Raw genomic sequence first — 17005 nt, forward strand, 5'->3', positions numbered from 1 at the left:
TGTACAACTCTGAGGGAAAATGACAAAGACATGAACTGAATTTTGATTGACTTTTGTCTCAACCTGTGGGCATTCTAAATACTTTGATTAGTTTTTAGTTCTGGTCTATTAGACAGCACAGTGAATAATGACAGGAAAGACCAGGTAGAGGAGATGACATGCCACTGCAGTCATGAAGTCCTTATGATGTCCTTACCTGCCATATGTGCTATACAGACAACTCCTCAGTGTTAGTTTATACAATTGTACACTCTCCATGTTAAATAAACACTGGGGACTTTACCGTGTGCACTGTATGCAAAGTAAGTCGCTAAGCCTACAGGATACGATACGGTGTCAAATGTTGATTCTTTGCATTTGTTTCAATTCACTGACATGTTAGTCTGGAGCTTACCTGCCATAGCTGGATGCACATAACCATCCCCAGTTTCTTGTCTGGCATCAGGGTACAGACTTTGGCCATACTGGGCAGCTCTACAATCCTGATCTGTGAATGCAAAAGTGAGAATTTAAGTTAAGAGGACATAATAGAAGAATGGCAAGGAATGTGTGGAAAGTGGTCATCAGATACTTAATACACAACAGTTGTCTATGATCAAGCAATCTGATTGACCAAGAGCTGTGTGTTATTGGGCTAAAACATCGCAGCTGTCACTGTGTCATTGATTGATTCATTTTTTTATTTATTTCACAGTATGCCGAATGGGTACATTTCAAACGAAAGCACAAAAACTGTTACTGTCGATGACATCACAAGTTATTCCAATAGAGACAGAGCTTCTCCACCTGTACTTTGCGTTAATTTCATCCGTTGTCTGAAAACGTACTAATGCAAAATGTATGGATTCAGAAGGTGCAATGCCACAGGAAACCATGGTGGCAGTAGTGAACAGCAAAGGAGAAAGAGAGAAGGGAGATGAAGCGTTATGATCGTCCGTTATAACTCGCCGGTTTACCAAGTCACCGCAGCGAAAAGTGGAGAGAAACAAGTTTAATGTCTTCATCAGTATAGTATGTCAAACCCACAGATGGTATAGTTCATTCCAAAGTGATCAAATTATTTTGTGCAATTAAATGGTCAGCTAAATAATGATAAAACGGGGAGTCTATGTGTCTTGTGAATACCAATGATAGTACCAATGATATTTCAGGATATTGTTTACTAATGAATATACATTGTTTCGGTACTTTGGTGTTTAAACTTTAGCATTCCTACTTCATCTAGTGTAAACTCTAAACAACTATCCTCTCTCTCTCTCAATTCAATGCAATTTAAATAAAGGTGAAGTAAAACAAAAATGCACTAAACCGCGGCGAGTTGGAAAACCGATATACCATCTCGTGCTGATGACACTTTCTCTTTCGATCTCTTTCTCAGAAAATACACCCATATTAGTCGCCATCCATTGTCGTATTATTTATGTTGCCAAACATATTATTTATGTTTGCTTTTTATGGTTTCTTTGTTTGTTTTATTGGGTTTTTTTTTTATTCACAAAAAAAAAGAAATCCTGCTCTCTAGCAGATGAAATGAACCTCCATTTAGATATTAAATGAAATGCAAAAGTATGTGTGCAATGCAAAACAGAAAGGTCCCCTCTGGATGCTGCCCTTAGTTAGTTTAGGCAGTGGGTGCTCAGCTATAAATATAACTTAGTTTAGGCAGTGGGTGCTCAGCTATAAATATAACTTAGTTTAGGCAGTGGGTGCTCAGCTATAAATATAACTTAGTTTAGGCAGTGGGTGCTCAGCTATAAATATAACTTAGTTTAGGCAGTGGGTGCTCAGCTATAAATATAACTTAAATCATAAACCACCAAAGTGGAAAAAGTGGCACTCCAAACTCCAAAGTAAAAGATGCAATTTCTCATATTGAGAACGCGAAACGAACGCGTTTCGGCAATCAGCCTTCCTCAGAGCAGATTAAAGTCTTTACACTGACTTTTTATGATGTGTCAAATTTAGTTTCTTAAAAAAACATTTTGTAGTTATAGTTGTGTATAGCCATGACATTATTCTACATTTCTGTCTATAAATGTAATATTTCAAATGGTTTACTAATGTAAGGGATGGGGCTCCCAAAATACCAAATACCAAAGTCAAAAGCAATCGTTGTCATAATAAACTAAACTTATAAAGCAATACACTGTAGTTATAGACTAGAGACAGAAGGTTGAAAAAACAAAGGCACTGACAGCTGCAGTAGTGCGCGCGCGCACACACACACACACACACACACACACACACACACACACACACACACACACACACACACACACACACACACACACACACACACACACACACACACACACACACACACACACACACACACACACACACACACACACACACACACACACACACACACACACACACACACACACACAAATTCACATTTGACCCAATCTGGCCCGTGATCTGAATGTGTTTGACCCCCTGCTGTACAGGTTTGTTTGTGCCAGTTTAATAGATCAACCAGTCCCACTGAAACAACGGGTCAGACATACTGTACATACTGGACTATGCAGCACTAGCCACAACATCAAATGAGACCAAAAACGGTTCTTCTCAAATCTACTCAAAATTATACCTCCTCGCTCTGCCGCTCCCCAAGCCATGACGCAGAATTCGATAGTTATTATTATTCATTTGATTATTATTCTCAATTGTCAAAGATTCATCCTTGCATTCCTCACTTGCGTGCGTCTCTTCCTCATCTTAGCTCATGACTTCCCACTTATCGACACCAGTATTATTAATAAAATCACAAAACCTGTAAGTTACTGTAGGTGGTTGGCTATGTTGCTCAATTAGGACTCCCTTTGCTTTGACCAAGAAGTAGAAAATCCTATATTTAAAAATAAAGAAACAAACTCCAATTAATTTATTGCTTTGTCTTTGACCCTCTCATAACATCTTAGAAACCACTAATGGGTTTCAACCCAAAGGTTGAGAAACGCAAAGCTAAATCATGACAGCCTCTCTCATTTAAGTCCAGAAGCAGCTCAGTATTGCTCCCAGCATCAGTACAGTCCTATCCATCAGGGGAAAACGGCCATCCGACTGTCTATAATAAATCCTACTAAAGGCCGACCCCCAGACGTGAATGGTGTTTTCCTGAGAACGCTGGCACTGATTCTGACAAAATACACACAGCCTAATGAAGCCCAGGAGAAAGTGAGTGTATCTGCATGTGCGCGCGCGTGTGTGTGTGTGTGTGTTTGTGTGTGTGTGTGTAAGAGACAGAGAGTGAGAAAGAGAGGGTATATACAGTATGTGTGTATTTACGAGCGAGTCTGTGTACTGTATGTGTATGCATTAAAAAGCGAGAGAGAGAAACAGTGTGTGTGTGTGTGTGTGTGTGTGTGTGTGTGTGCGCTCGCGCGTGTGCACGTGCATGCGCTGACGTGGCTGTACACCAACACTCAGACCCCTGATTTCCTGTATGCTGATGATCCACAAATTCATCCTCATTAGGCCTCAGATTAAACATGCCCTTGAAGACAGCAATCTGTATTTTAGCACCGTAGCACATCTGTCCCACATGCTTCCCTCTCGTCTCGCCTGACAAAGAGGGCCTTCACCCAGCTGCATGTGCCTCAGGTGCTGCCGGGACTGTTCTTGTGTGGCACCGCTGCATTGCCCATAAATAAAACAACCACACTATTAATTAATGTGTCTCTGCTATGGCAGCAATCTGCTGGCAGGAGACTTTCTGCCAGCTGTAAACAACGAAAACCTCAAAAAGCCAGCCAGGAAATATGTGATCTGCCTCCTTAGTTACATACCTGCTCACCAACATACCTAACTTCCTACAGTGTACCTGACCTCCTGCCTATGACACTACACTGCAGTGGTGTGCCACGCTTTGTGGTGGATGTATTGAGTGGTTTTGTGGGTGGGGGGGGTATTTATTTATGTGCATGAAGTCATGAATGTTCATCAGTGTATATCTGTTAATGTATGCTGTTCTCTGTATATATTTTCTTTGAGTTAAATGTGCTGCTGTGGTTGTGGAGGTAATTTATTCATTAATCTGTATATTTGTGTGTGACTCTCTCTCAGTATGTGTGTGTGTGTGTGTGTGTGTGTGTGTGTGTGTGTGTGTGTGTGTGTGTGTGTGTGTGTGTGTGTGTGTGTGGTTTGTGGATACATGATAGGATCTATGTGTGTGTGTGTGTGTGTGTGTGAGAGAGAGAGAGAAAGAGAGAGCGCATCTGTCTGTCTGTTAGGGACAATAGCATTATTGAGGTGCTGGGAATTGCAGGCGCCCCGATGCCTGGTCCATGTGGACCAGACTTAACAGCGGCACGTTTGGCTGGATCAAGTGACTGCCCTGTCCCTTTTAAGTGTGGCTCTTCCAGCGCAGAGTGCAGTAACATGAATCTGGAGGCAATAAAAGGTGGCTGAATTGCTAACTGCCCCCCCCCACCTCTCTGTCCCGCTTCGTTGCACAAGAGACTAACCTCTACAAAAAGACAGTGTTTCTCAACACTAGTGGATCGGGATGTGATATTGTTGAATATTATTTCGTTGCGAATTCATGGTCCACAGGTCCCAGCATGACTAGTTCAACAAACCCACAAGACATGACTGTAACAGATCATGTGGGTAGAAATTATTGCCGCATCCATAAGTCCAACTGGAAAATATATTCCAATAGTACATGTTTCAAGGTAAAGAGAAGTCCTGCGCGCTTCAGCCAGCAGAAGGTAGAAGGGACAACTGCATCAGAAAATATATGATACATGGGCACTTCAGGAGAATCCCCAAATAAAATAAACTGGAGAACTCGACTGGTCTGCACGTTGTTTGTTTTGCATGAGTGACTGACATTTCGACTTTCGTCTTCCTCAGAGGCTTTTTTCCCCAGTTTTCTTTTCTACTATATTTTTTGAGAGGTAAACTGATTTTCAGAATAGCAAAAACAATAAATAAATAAAATGAAAATGAGTCCTCGTTCATTATTCTTCTAAGGGAGTCTCTTTTCATGTATACCAGCCCATCTAATAGAGCGTCGCAGTCTCGCCCCCTACCAGGGCCCAGGAAATGATTCCCCGTTCATTTTCCTCATAGACATTTCAAAAAGTATGTTTTTGGAAATCAAGGTTGGGAAACTGACAGAGGTAAATTATTTTACCGTTATGAGTGCCAATTTAAGTGAGTTTAATATGTGTGACTAAGGTTTAGTTTAAGATTTGTTTATCTTCACTGCTTATTTGGGTCCAAACTAAATTAGCTATTTTCCAACACTCTGCAGTTCATTTATTTTCATAATCCTAAATCCACAGAGATCACTCCTATGATATCAGATTTTACTAAGCAGACTTCAAATAAAACATTTCAAATCTGGCCCCCAGAATATTCACTGCGGTGCTGTAGCAGTTATGTAATTTGTGCATGGCAATAGATTTTAAAGAATATAATATGTGAGAGAAGGTGAAAAGCTGACATTAACTTTGAGGTGTAATGCCCTTGATAGCAATGCAAAAGGTCTTTCAACTTCAAATGTGCTTAGGCTACTGAAAGCCACAAACATGTGCTGATGCCAAAAGCCTACGTATCTGGCAAACTGACAATAGCAAGTCTCAAGGGTTGAATGCAATTTGTTTCGTTTTTTTTAATATTGAGAAGTAGGCTTAACACCAAAATTATGCCGCTTCAAATTCTCAGACATGCTGCAAAGATTTCACAAAGTGAAGAGGTAGTGCTCTCTCCCCCTTTACAACTACAATGTGCTGCCCCTTCACCTCTAACAGTTCAATCAGTCAACAGTAGTGGCAGCTGCAGAGTGTAATGTACAGTAATGTACAGTGTAATGTACATTAGGCCTATTCAGATTAATTTCCTATCCTACTCTATCCTCTTTTTTCTCACCCTAGTCTGAATTGTTATTCATTTATCCACCCATCCAATATATATTTTTGAGTGGTGCAAACCACTCCAACAACCAGCTTTGTCTGTATCTATGTTTGTGTCTATGTATGTGTGTACCTGTACGTGTGTGTACCTGTACGTGGGACCCACAAAAATAAGCATGGTTACTATAGTCACTGACATTACGTCAGACCACAGCTGATCAGGCTATATAAGACCTTGCACCACTCAGTTCACACGGGTGTGATTTTTTCTTTTATATGTGTGTGTGTGTGTGTGTGTGTGCGCATGCATATAAGCAAGATTGAAACATTTTGAGGGATGGGGTCTTGAGAAAGGACAGCCCACTAACCTCCTCGGTCTGTTGACCAGGATAGGCCAGGAGCTGTGGGCCAGAGCAGCTCTCCAGCAGGGAGCTCTGACAGAAGCCAACGCTGCCTGTCCACATGGAGTCTGTCACGTCACTACGGCCCTCCCTCAGGTCCCATAGACACACACGCATGTCACGTCCCTGACTGTAGAAAACAAGAAAACAAAAAAAAGAAAATGTATATGAAAATGTAATGACTTAAGGCAAAGAGTCCATCACCTTTGTTCCTCAATCTGGATTTAGGAAAAGGCAGCATTTGAGGAATTTTCTTTGGACAAGAATGATTGAACCACTTAAAGAAACCCTACCTTAATTGGCTCTACCTTATCTATAATTGGCTGTACCTTATTTACCCATCCTATGTTCACCTATTATGACATGAGCAGAATAGGAATGTGGTTAACAGTTGTAATTTTCCTATATTGAAAGAAAGCATTGATTTGTGCTTTGATTTCTCAATCACCACCATTTCATGAACCCAATCGAAGGGACCAGTTGCATCAGACAACCCAGACAACATTCCTGTGATCCTGGACACACATACAGGGGCCGAAAAGATCATCTCTACCGCCAAGCCTGGTGAAGAAAATGAAATGTAAAATCAGGGTAAAACCAGGAGCCATCATGTGTACCTGATGAGGGCATCTGTTGACCGTCGTGTGCTGAGCCAGATAACAGAGTTCCCAGAGTGGCCCTCTAGAATCTTCTCAGACCTCCGGGTGTTCAAGTTCCATATATGAATGGAACCCTTGGCTGACCTACAGAATACAGTTACATTAGGGCTCAGATGACCACACTCTTATATAAATATAATAGTGTATATAATATATATTTGTATAAAAGATGATGTATGAATAGCCACACGAGTGCCTAAAATAATAAATGGACAATATACAACTACAATTTACAATTGCAATTTAGGCATTTAGCAAAACGCTCTTAATCCAGAGCGATTTGCAGTAAGCAAGAACACAATTAATACAGGTAAAACAAACTCAGTTTATTGGTAATAAACATTTGAGTAAAAAAATTAAAAAGGAAAGAAAATAAACTAAAACTATATTTAGATTTGTAATGGGTGAGACAAAAGTTACTAATAGCATACATCCTATCTACAAAATCACGGTCTTTCAGAATGTACAGTATGTGAATATAACCCTAATTTATGTTCAAACAATTTGGGATTGGTTTTCTAAGCCAAGGGTGGATTTAAAAGATGACTAAAATGATGTCAGTCGAAGCTCCTCAAGAACACACAAGAGGTGCTTGTACCTGAAACACTGCTTTAGTTAATGACATCCAGAATCCAATTGTCTTTAGGGACATGACTAGGAAGTGATGGGCTAGACAGGTATTTGTTGTTTGCTCAAGGATTTCATTGTTAAACGATGCATTTAGGAGTTTATTGGATATATTTAAAAATAATTGTTGATTGTTTTCACTTGTACCAAGTATATCTCCTTGTGCTTTATGCATGTCATCGCTAAACGACAAGGGAAACCTTTTTACATGCAGACGTCATATAGAACAAGACTGAAGGCAAAACGGCATTAAAAAATAAAAAAGGGCTAACCCAGAGAAGAGGAGAGGGGTGCCCCCCCCATGGCAGCTGAAGTGCAGGGTGTTGAGGGCTGCTCCAGCCCCCCGCAGCATACAGATGGGGGACGGGGACGGACGTGACATCACTGCTTCACTGTATGTATGTACCATCTAGAAGCCATACACCCAGGGCACCTCATGAACTGAAAGAGAAAAGAAAACACCCGTAATTCATTTATCACTTGGAACAAAAAGGAAGAACTAACAGAGTAGCACCTTTGCTATCAATGACTATATAATATTCCTTATTTACAAATGTGTCCTGAAAATAATAGTGTGGGCTCACTTTAAACGTATCCACCGAAGGATACTACTAATGGCTGTGACAATGTAGCCTACAATGACAAATAATCCAGAGAGAGGCTTGATTTAATCGAGTGAGATTGTGAGAGTAGTTGAAGACACACAGATATTAAAGGGCCTAAAGGACCTGGGCCTAAAATAAAATCAATTTGTTACAGACTGATGGGCGGGGCTCTATTCATGTCTTGTTTCCAAATCTCTCTATCCATATTGTCACATGGTCAGACAACTGGAGTGGTGGAGCATGGGTAACACGGTGCTTACAAGCCTCTGTGTCTGTTAGATGCTACTATGATAGCTACAGTGGCCTTGCCTCTCTGTGGCCTTGCCTCTCCTTCTAGGCTACACGATAACGCTGCCCTTACTCAATTCATCATAAATCACAGCCTGGTGACAGCTTAATTACTGTAAACAGACAGACATTTGAGCTTCTTTTTTTAAACTGCACTTCAGATCAACATCAGTTGTTCCACAGGCAGAGGAGAAGGCAGGCCCGCTTTGTGTGTTTGCCGTAAGGCAGGGCCGTGGTGGAAATCACAGCCGACTGCAAACATGCCAGGAGGAAATCGTGTGTCAATGTCAAAAAGACGGGAAGGAAAGCAGACCTGATTGACTTGATAGGCCTGCTATTTTATTGTTTCTACTCTCAATGTTATTCTGAATCTGATATTTAAGAAATGAGCTCTAGGCGAGTGGTTCTCAATAGAGACCAACCAAAGCCAGATTTGTAGGTCTGTCAATCCTAGACTACCTAGGTTAGGTTAGGTGGAAATTAAAAAGGCACAGAAGACTTGCACAAAAACACGACACCAGGTTGAAATGGGTAACAAACCAAGACATTGACGTTAAAATTGCAGATACCAATGTTGTAAAAAACAAAAAAAGTCAAATAATGGCCGATATATAGCTGTCAAACTGTTATACAGTATTGGTTGTTCCCTACTATCTACGTCATATAGCAGGTCAGCATGAGCTAGAATTAAATGCCAAGCAGAGCTGAAAACCACTTTCATCTACAGTACAAGCCAAATGAAAGGTCTATAATTGAACAATACCATAATTGAGCCTAATATAATGACTCTGTAGAACAGCACTTTATCCTAATCTTAAATAAATGAAATTGCGCCCAGTACAGGTGACCTGTTGGGAGGTGGGTCACCGTGGTTACTGACCGACAGCACCATGCCACTCCTGTCCCCATTTATTTGACTCTTGACATATCATAACCTTTGACCCAGCGGAGATCGGCACACGCTGAAACCGGAGCCTGAGGTATTTGGGAGCAGCTCATTTTGGGAGGTTAGTGGTTAAATTGTCCATGTTAAATTTGTGAAGCGGAAAGATGGAACCTCGGGCCAACCTTCCTAATTAAGGGAAGGGCACCACAGTCTAACATCTCACAAAGAGCATAGTCATCACATCCATACAATCCCATTACCTTCAGGCAGACAGGCAGAACGCTTGTGGCTACGAGTACGAATGCAACTATCAATTCCTAAATTTCAGTAAAATCACATACCGTATGTTCTAAATAGGTGAACGCCAATCAATATTCAAATTGTGTGATCACAATGCCGATGATATGTTCCATAGTGTTCTGGATGTCAGCCCAACAGGACGCCGCTGTCTCCCAGACAGTGCACAGAAGGTACCTTTGTGTTTTTGTTGCAAATGTTGAGCTTATAGGGCAGCATTACTCCCAGGAAGTATACTGCCCCCCGGCAGCTCAACATAGTAAGAGCTACCTAAGAAGCTCAGATCAGGGAGCAAAAATACCATCATCACATTTGAAACCGGCAGCAACTGTAGCTAAGATCAGTAAACAGATACACAGTACAGTAAATACAAGTAGTCATTGTGCCGGCGGTGCCTACTTCTGTGTTTATATTCAACCACCAACGTTGGTGGGAGACCAAATCATGCTTATTGCTTAGGATACCATATAGGCAACATATGTGTTAACAAACTCATCACAGATACCCCCATAGATTGATTACTTCCTCATCCATGTTTGACATGGAAGTAAAACATGCTACAGTACAGTGACAGTATGAATGGAAATGTCCTTTCTATACATGTATTTTCCACTCACAGTGCACTTGTTTGGCTTTAAAAGACTTGGATTATGCTGCAGCTGTATGAAGTAATTCATTAATAGATTTCTCTTTTTGGAACAGAGCGACACTACTGAGTTGGCACTCAATTTACAACAGCCCTTCCCAGCTGTAGACGCTCTGAATGAGCAGCAGCTTTTCAATTAAAACATGGCGGAGGGTCAATCAAAAGTGTAAATAATGGCAGGTCTGTTTTGCCATCGCTACGGACTAACACTTGACTGGATAAGATACTTACAACAGCAAGGATCAAGAACGTCCTAAACAATACACCCAAGTTGAGTGGGGAGGAAACATTTTGAAGGTGTTAAAGCTAAATGGGGTCGTAGGATGTTCCAATTGTGTGTTCCTATTATATGTTAAAAACCACACCCGTGTGAAGTGAGGGGTGCTAATATATTAAAGTCTAACTCATGTTGATTAGGTGATGAAATGGTGATGTCAAACAAACGGTGCCAACACAAACATTAAATGCCTTAATAAAGAGACAATATGACGTAATGAGTTACAAAATGACGTAAGTTTTCCCTTCATTGTCAATGGCGTTTATTAAACAAACATTGAACTAAAGACAAATATTAAACCTGTATATACGCCCCTCAAAAATGTAAACAGATGGCCCGGGCCAGCAACTAGGCTGCTAATCCAGCCTGACAGTGTGTTGCGGGTTCGGCTCCCAATCCCGATGACTTTTGCTGCGTGTGACTCCCCATCTCTCTCCCCCCAATTCCTGTCAGCTTACTATCACAGTCAAATAAAGCCAGAAAAGCCCTAAAAATATCAACAAATATAATATTATATATATATATATATATATATATATATATATATATATATATATATATATATATATAAATAAACAGACGGACATTAATGTCACCCAAGGTAAGGGAGTTATATTTGTTAAACATGTGAAAAAAATAAGAAATCTAGTTGGGTTTATTGGCTCTGAAATTTGCAATGCTGTGGAACGTTTGTAGCAGCAGGATAATAACTCTTTACCACCTTCCTATTGTGACCTGCCTTTGCTATCAATGCATCTCTAGGCCAAGACAACAGCCGTGGGATGACCTCTCACTCACAGAGCCCTGTACTGTACCAACTCAACTTCTACGGTATGAAGAAAATGACAAAAGGGTAACAAAGAATGTCAACAGCATTTTGTGAGGGTCCATTAGTTAAGCCTTATGTTTCTTATGAATGGGTGGGGAGGCTGCATTCCTGCCAGAGACCTGTGTACTATATGTGTATATGTGACAGCCAGGAGGCTCACCCTGATAACAGGTGGATTAAGGTTCCCTTTATTGTCATTCTGCATCAAGCCCCCATGGACCTCTAAGCCGGAGAGAGCCAGAGAGAAGGGTGTGTATGTGGGTGGTTGGAGGCTTGTGGAACAGGCTATTTTTTCACAATATAAACACCTTCCACCTGTAGTGGCTCGATGTCAATCAAAGAGAAAACAGCAGTGGCTGACAAGGACGTTGGCGACGTGCTCACTGAGTGAGTGAGTGAGTGAGTGAGTGGTGCTTAATAAACTCATCACTGGAATCACATATTGTTGCCGCCGGGACGTCGGGTGGAAACCTCATATCCAAAAATGCTACATTTATTTCAAATTCAAAAATGGCAAAAACACTACAGTGACACTGTAGTATGACGAAGTAGGGATAGGGAATTCATTCATGGAAAAACATAAAAAGTTAAAATATGGATATGGAAGAGCCGAGGTTTCTGCCGACAGCAATGATATGCCCCATGGCGTTTTAGCCAGAGCCTCTATGCCAGTGGTTCTCAAAGTGGGGTCCAAGGACCCAGGAGGGTACCAGAGAAGTAGTTCATATAGCATCACAATCATTTTAACCACTTGTCTTTAACCATATGTCATACTTGGCTATTCAAAAATAGCAGATCATACAAGCTCATATCGCTTGTGGATCTGCTATTTTTGAAACAAATTTGTGCAAATCTTTGCTTCAAGGTCTCTGACACAAACTATTTTTGAGATGGGGGTCCGACCGTCCGCAGAGCACAGCCAAATACACATCATTTTGGAGGTCCTTGACATGAAAAGGTTTAGGAACCACTGCTCTATGCTGTTTCCCTTTATGCTTTACAACTGCCCAGCAACTGGCACCTGCACACCCCAAGTCTGAACTCCCAAAGTTAATTCTGTGGGAGCCTGCCCAGGCCAGGGTGATTTCTGGTATAGAGGGGCGGATTCAAATTTGCCGGCGAAAACAGCCGGTGGATCCTATTGGTTCACCAATCTGTTTGCTCCCACAGAGACGTAGACCTCGTATAACTGTCAAGGGTGTTTGACACTCCCCCCGCCCGCAGCGGGAAAAAATGTCTTTATTTATTTTTTGTTGGGCACGTTATTTACAGTTTGCACCCATTTTTTCAGCTTTTGGGAGCAAAGGGACCAAAAATGCCATCTGGGACAAGGAATAGGAGATACAGGTGATTGAAAGAAACAGATAGAACAACAACAGGTAGCTACCCGATGCTAACGCAAGTAGCATTATGGCTTGATCGATCGAAAGCTCTATAAAAGCGCAATTGCCATTGATCAACGGCAATGGCGGTAAGCATAGTATTAAATAATAGGCTTCAATTGACCTAGATCTACGGCAATGGCGCGGAAACGGTTAAAAGAGCCGTTGTGGTGGCACTGACAGTGCTGTCCACCTCGGCAGGTTGTGGCACTGCGTTGGCAGGTTTTGACGGCACGGGCAGGGTCTTGCTGGCAGCTGTTGTCGGCAGGGGTCTTGACTGCGCCGACGAGTAGAGTAGAGTAGAACTGCGAACGTAAAAGGGCTAGAGGCAACGCCCACCCCCGCCCTCTGAGAATGTAGAGGAGGACACCAAACCGCCACCAATAGGCTCAAGGGTGCCATTTCGTGGTTTCAAATCCTCATGGGTGCCGATGCGAGCCTGAACCCACTATGTAGACGTCGTTGCACTCCCACACCTACCAGATTTCCTGGCTCTTTCGCCCAAGAGACAGATTGAAACTGTACTGTAAGAGTTTTTATTGAATTCCTTTTGTCCATATCATGCATAGTAGCCAGCCTGTCTGTGGGATCCAACATGGTAAAATGGCCTAACCTCACCAGTCACCAGACCGCCACTCACTACTGCCTCAGTGGACTGTTGCCTTCATAATTTCTATGTTTCTGGCATCAGCATTTCCAGCGTCATCAACAATGGTGCTATTGTTACGTTGGCCGTTAGTAAACCACTGGGCAAACCCGAACAGAAACATGCAGGCGGCATGTGGGCGGGGGGAGTCGGCAAATAAACAACCCACTGGCAGGATGTCACTCAAAAGCTATTTGAGGAAGACGCTTCAATTGTCATCGCAGTAAACCAAAAGACGCAACCAAGCAAACAAACCAAGCGCTCCTAAGCTAAGGGCCCCCGTCACTTGTCAAACATCCATCTGTGTCATACCAAAACAAATAAATCACTTAGTGAAATTACAGTTTGACACTTGTATTGTATTGTACTTGTAATTCAATATGGGTTGTGCAGCCTGATAGAGATAGATGTCATTGTGTAATCAAAAATATCAAATTTTATTTTTTTAGACCACAGAGCTGCATTTTAATGGCCACACGTGTATAAAGATTATTTGAAGGCCCCTTAATGCAGGGGTACCACCACAGAAAATATCTGGCTCTCCAAGTACCACTACAATAACTGATGTTAAAATACAGGAGCGTAGACCTTCCCCATCCCATTCAGCTATTAACACAGGAGGAAAATGTCATTTATTATTTTAATTGTTTTGTTTTTGTTCCTTTCCTAAGACAATTTTGCTGCTGCTCTGATACACAGCTGATATATTTCTAATCGTGATCCGTCCTAAAATCCTACGGCTAGGTGTGCTGTCATGCTCATTTCAGCACGGCTGCATGGAGAGCCTATTTCAACCAATTGCTTGGTCAGAACAATACCTGTATTAATATAAATATTTCATTCCTTTTTGGGGCGACTCCTCTGAGTGCCACCAGAGGGGGGCTCAAGTACCACTAGTGGTACTAGTACCAGTGGTTGGGAACCCATGCCTTAATGGACAAAAGATGAAAAAAAAGCTACTTCCACATCTCTAAAGTACCCCTTGTGCTCCCACCCATTTTAATAAAGTTAAGTATCTTTCAAAAAGTGATTGAAAATAGATAACCATATAACCAAAGGGTCCGGTCACTCCATTTCAAAATGTACCTTCTTGGCATGTACCCATATACAGAAGCAGTGATAAGTAGGCGGGCCTAATTAAATCTGTGTATGCCGTGGGAGGACGGGGCATAATAATAAATCAGGCTGACTGTCTAATATACCTGAGCCTGGGAGCTAACGTGGAAGAAGCGAGGCTACTACTGGTCCGGTAACAGATAAGACAGCTCTGGAGGTAATCTGACTCTAAGTCTGTGGATAAAGGCAGTTTGTCTCTTCTCGGGCCGTCTGTCCACACCTGCAGGGTAATTAGGCCCTAATTATGAGAGAGAGGTCCGCTTCCCCTTCATGTTATTAAATAAGGGCCAGCCAAGGCATCTCTCAACACAGGCAAGGGGCTGGCGACCTTCAGATCAAACGCACCCACTATCTGTGCCTCCCCCAGACCTTGTCATCCTCCTCTGGACTCTATATGAGAACTGCTGCTGCTGTGGAGGGAGGGTCTTCAAAAGTCTTTCTTTTTGGGTTGCGTAGGAAAGGAAAGTCTTGTCCACATTCCACGCCTGGCTCTTTGGTGCTAGTATAATGTGATGGGCAGCTAGTCCACCTGAGCTGCCCCCTCCCTGTCATATTCTGCCATTCATAAATAAAGAGCAGCAGGGGAGGGAGGGAGGGATATACTGATCACAGGCAGCTTTTTATTATAGTAGCTCTATAATGGCCCAGCTTCACAGGAGCCATTACGGAGGCATGGGATCCCAAGATCCCCTGTTCTGATATCCTCATCGCCAAATATGAGATCTGAGCTGTGTGATGAAAAATTGAAAGTAGCTTACACATAGCTGAAAAGCATGCAGTCTAGATAGGCTGACCTGTGGACAGTTAAAGCCAAGATGGGCTATAACCTGTCAATCTAGAATCATATTTCATCACACAAAGAAACCTCAACTTCTAGACGTCTAGAATGCAAGTGCAGACAAACTAAAATTAATAATAGCCTTTGGGGCTGAATGTTTCAGAGAAAGTAGTTAAATCCCTCCTTTTGCTGCCAAATAATACCTCAGCAATTAGTCATTCTGCTCTTTATCAGAACCGACGGCTTTATCTGCTATTTATTTTTGCCATTCCTCATTAGGAGAGGAAGCATTTGCTAGTTCCACCTCCCAGGGAGGTGGGTTGAGGTGTGTGGAGACCAACTCTGCCACTAGGACTGTCAATTCTTATTTTGCACACTACAAATCATATGTATCCCTAATAACTAACATGAACTTTACTTCCAAGATATGGTTTTTAATTTTTCATTACCCTGAAGAAGGCACTAAATCTGTCCTAAACGTTGGTTTCTCTGTGTCCTCATTGAACCTTTTGATTCAATGGTATGTGTGTGCGGCTATACAATTCTTTCATTCAGTTTAACATTGTCATGCCATGGACTTTCAATAGATCATTGAGTGACCCTTTCAAATGATTCTGTTCCTGGGGCCCGGGGCCTAGATACCAAATATATTATGCTTGATATGCTTGGTTTAAATTAATTTGTGTAAATGTCATTGAACATGTGTAAATGTCATTGAACATGTAAACGGGAAACAATTCATATTGGTGAATGACATTTGAAACATACTCATCTGGCTGTGGGTTTCCTGTAACCCCCGATGCTCCTGTCCAGAACAATTTGTGCAACTGCCATAAAGTCCTATAGATCATCATACACATTGTTTTCAATCGCCTACTTATTACTTTCCACCCCCTCATTACATGATCTGCTTAGAATTTTGGCTAATATTTGTTAAACCAGCCATTTAAAATGTTGGGCCCCTGAGAGCCCTTGGCACTGGGAATATTCAAAATGTTTCACAGCTTGGCTATTTGGCTATTTAGGACCCTGTTGCACTATGGCTCATAGGCAGTGCCTGTCCTCCAGACATACTCCTGTGACAATCTAAAATCAACAAATAGGGAGAAGTATTCCCATTTGCCGAGTTTACATCCATTAAATTGTAGAATAAGCTTAAACTTAAATTCCAAGACAATCAACATTTTAAAACCAACAGTAAGAATTGTTACCCCCAGGCAACTGCAGTTATCACACAAGACAGAAGTGCTCAGCACCCCCGCCCCCAAACACACACGGAACCTGCAGACGAGGAGAAGGAAACCGATGTGTCAAATGGAGCGCCAGGTCCATTATAAAAACCTAGTAAGATAAACAGGGTAGGAAGTGGCAGCAGTGCACACACACCCTTTATTGTGTGACAGAGACATTGGTCACTTGGCCGGTGGCGGGTGGTGTGGTGTTGATGTTGGTGGTGATGCGGGGGGTATCTGGCCTGGACAAACACACACCCCCTTCCCTGTCAGTTGGAGGATGAAGTCAGACACAAGTGGACCCACACCCACTGTCACTCACGGCGCCAGTGAGCGGGAAGAGGTAGCATTGTTCATATCAACGGCGTGAATGCTACGCAGGGGCCACTGCAGATAAGGACTCAATGGCTTGTGGCTCTCATTGAGGCTTGCACTAATGGAGCACCCAACAGTGTCATTTGATTTAGGAGGT

The 17005-nt window shown here is 42.1% G+C and overlaps 1 protein-coding gene across 1 annotated transcript in view; it reads right to left on the reverse strand.

The window, feature by feature from the left end:
• The window catches only part of gnb1l (guanine nucleotide binding protein (G protein), beta polypeptide 1-like), a 45057-nt gene that overhangs the window by 24159 nt on the left and 3893 nt on the right, over positions 1 to 17005 (reverse strand). Inside the window, exons 2-5 of the mRNA XM_079516209.1 lie at positions 7824 to 7992; positions 6883 to 7008; positions 6233 to 6395; positions 395 to 487 (exon numbers count right to left, since the gene is read on the reverse strand). Of these exons, the coding sequence (XP_079372335.1) occupies positions 395 to 487; positions 6233 to 6395; positions 6883 to 7008; positions 7824 to 7960 (519 nt within the window). The 5' untranslated portion in view covers positions 7961 to 7992. The remainder of the gene's footprint in view (positions 1 to 394; positions 488 to 6232; positions 6396 to 6882; positions 7009 to 7823; positions 7993 to 17005) is intronic.

The sequence above is a fragment of the Electrona antarctica genome, assembly GCF_951216825.1.
Source record: "Electrona antarctica genome assembly, chromosome: 12".
Lineage (NCBI taxonomy): Eukaryota > Metazoa > Chordata > Actinopteri > Myctophiformes > Myctophidae > Electrona > Electrona antarctica.